We start from the raw sequence: 2,179 nt of genomic DNA, 5'->3' as shown, positions 1-2,179 counted from the left end.
TCAGTGAAACAGTGGGATAGTTGGGGCGACTGTAGAGGAGGAATGTGCACTTTGGGTGCCAGCACCCATGAGCGAAGGCTGCCCTGACTGAGCCTTGCTTGCTTGGGGCCTAGCTCACTCCTGCCGGGCAGCAGGTGACAGGACGTGTTTTTCCGAGTAAATGAGAGAAAACTTTGATTTTCTTGCTGCCCACGAAGGTGAAAAACGTTGTCATTTGCTCCTCGCCGAAAAGGGGGTTGCCGATGGAGCAGGTCACGTTCCCAGCAGAGCTGTTTGTGACCTGAAGGAACGCCTCCACGCGGAACAGCCCATCGCTGCCTTGAGCCAGCACCTCGGAAAACGAGGGCACTGTCCTCCCTTCCAAGTCCCTCCACTGCACGCGGGGCTGTGGGAACCACCCTTCCGAAGAGCACATCAGCCGCATTTCTCCGTCCGCCAGGCCCTCCATGGTGATCCGCGGGGAAGAGCCCAGACCTGGGGAATAGGGACCAGGACACCAAACCTTCAGTCTCTGCAAGTGGCAATAGGAGCAGTGAGATCACCGAGAGGACGGGAGACTGAGTGGGCAGGGCAAAGCTTCCGGGGGAATTATCCTCCACTGAGGGTGAGACTGCCCGGAGTGGTTTGCTTTTGTTTCATTTTGTTGGCTTATTTATTTTATTTTTTTGTATTTCTAAAATTATCCTAGGACTTATTAAAGGATGCAATAAATTTCAAATCCAATCTTTTTTCTTCTCTACCTGACAACAAAGTTATTTTGACCAGGGCATAAAGCACATGACCAGGAAGTGAGTCAATAAGCAAGAGAATATAGTTTCCAAGATCAAAATCTTATAGAGTGCCTCCAAAAATGTATACACACACTTTGAAGAGTTATAAAGGTAGTGTTTGTTAAAATACATTCATTTTCAAAATTGAGCTGTCACCTGTTCAAGTGTGTACACATTTTGGGGGGGGGCACCCTGTCTGTATGTCCAGTGGCAGAAAGTGATGGAGGCCATTCAACTTCTCCACATGTACTCCTGTGGATATTCCCTAAATGTGTTTATTAATTTAGACACAAAATCAATGGGAGAACCACGTACAGCATCCAAGATGTTGGCCTATGTCTTCCATGGCATTTTCTAGCTTTGGAAAATCCATTTCATTCACAGGTATAGACAGTGGCAAATTATGAGGCAGGCAACAATTTTCTCTTTCCTCCTCCAGCCTGCCAATTCTGTCAGTATTTACTATTTTTGTTTATATGTGGATCTAGTTTAATCTTTGAATCATTACACTTCCCAGTAAAAACACAAAAACAAAATTTTAATAACACTCTGTGAATAGTAGGCTGTGTAAAATTATGGCAAAAAATTCTCACATTTCACTAAATGGATGGTCACTTTATGGAGATCCTAAGAAGGGTACAAATTCTGTAGCCAAGGAATTAAATCTGGTCCATTTGAGTTTGTGGACTTTAAGTATCTATGGCAGTTACTGCACATCAAAGGGTTCATTATGAATTTGATGAGTGAATGACATTAAGAAAATTTCAGATGCCGGGGAAATTTCCCAGAACTACCATGTTAAAGCAGTAGGAACCAAACATCTATCTAGAACCCTTACCTACTATCTTCACATCCAAGGTGTTCTCCTGGTAGACACCGTCTTTTTCAAAAAGGCACCGGTACTGCCCATCGTCTGAAGTCCTGGCATTGTGTATCTGCAGGGTCAGCCTCCCCTCGCTGATGGCGTCAGTCACCAGCACTGTCCTCCCTCTATATTCTGCCATCTGCTCTGCAGACACGTGGTCCCCATCCATATACACATAAACAGCAGGGTAACGGTGGGCTCGGACCCACCTCACCTCCATACTCTGTGCATTGGCCTCGGGGGACAGGCAACAGGTTAACTGTATGTCTTCTCCCACTCTGACAAGAAGGGGCTGGGAAGGTCCAATCACTTTTAAGGAAGCTATTAAATACAACAGGAAAAAAAAACACACAACAAAAGACTCAAAATGGAGCAAAAATAACTGTCATCGGCAAGAACATCTCAAGTGGGGTTTAGGTCCCACCAGCACCCCAGGGGAGCTCGAAGCTCAAGGTCACCCTTTGGAGAGGAGGGTGTTTGGTGTGATCAGGATAGAGGTTGTCCTTCTCAAGGCCGAACCATCCCATCATGTATGTCAGTCTGA

General features: G+C 45.9%; 1 protein-coding gene across 1 annotated transcript; it reads right to left on the bottom strand.

Annotated features, from left to right (window-relative positions):
- Positions 1-193: 193 nt before the first annotated feature.
- On the bottom strand, positions 194-1,956 carry LOC102424821 (butyrophilin-like protein 2; the record flags this gene model as incomplete). Its single annotated transcript, XM_006109557.3, has 2 exons — positions 194-474; positions 1,609-1,956. Coding segments are annotated over 2 exons (629 nt in total), but the record flags the coding sequence as incomplete, so codon positions are not given.
- Between the last annotated feature and the right edge of the window lie 223 nt (positions 1,957-2,179).

The sequence above is a fragment of the Myotis lucifugus genome, unplaced genomic scaffold (assembly GCF_000147115.1).
Source record: "Myotis lucifugus unplaced genomic scaffold, Myoluc2.0 scaffold_11604, whole genome shotgun sequence".
Taxonomy (NCBI): Eukaryota; Metazoa; Chordata; class Mammalia; order Chiroptera; family Vespertilionidae; genus Myotis; species Myotis lucifugus.
The sequence above is the reverse complement of the archived record's forward strand: the minus strand, read 5'-3'. Positions and strand labels throughout refer to the sequence as shown.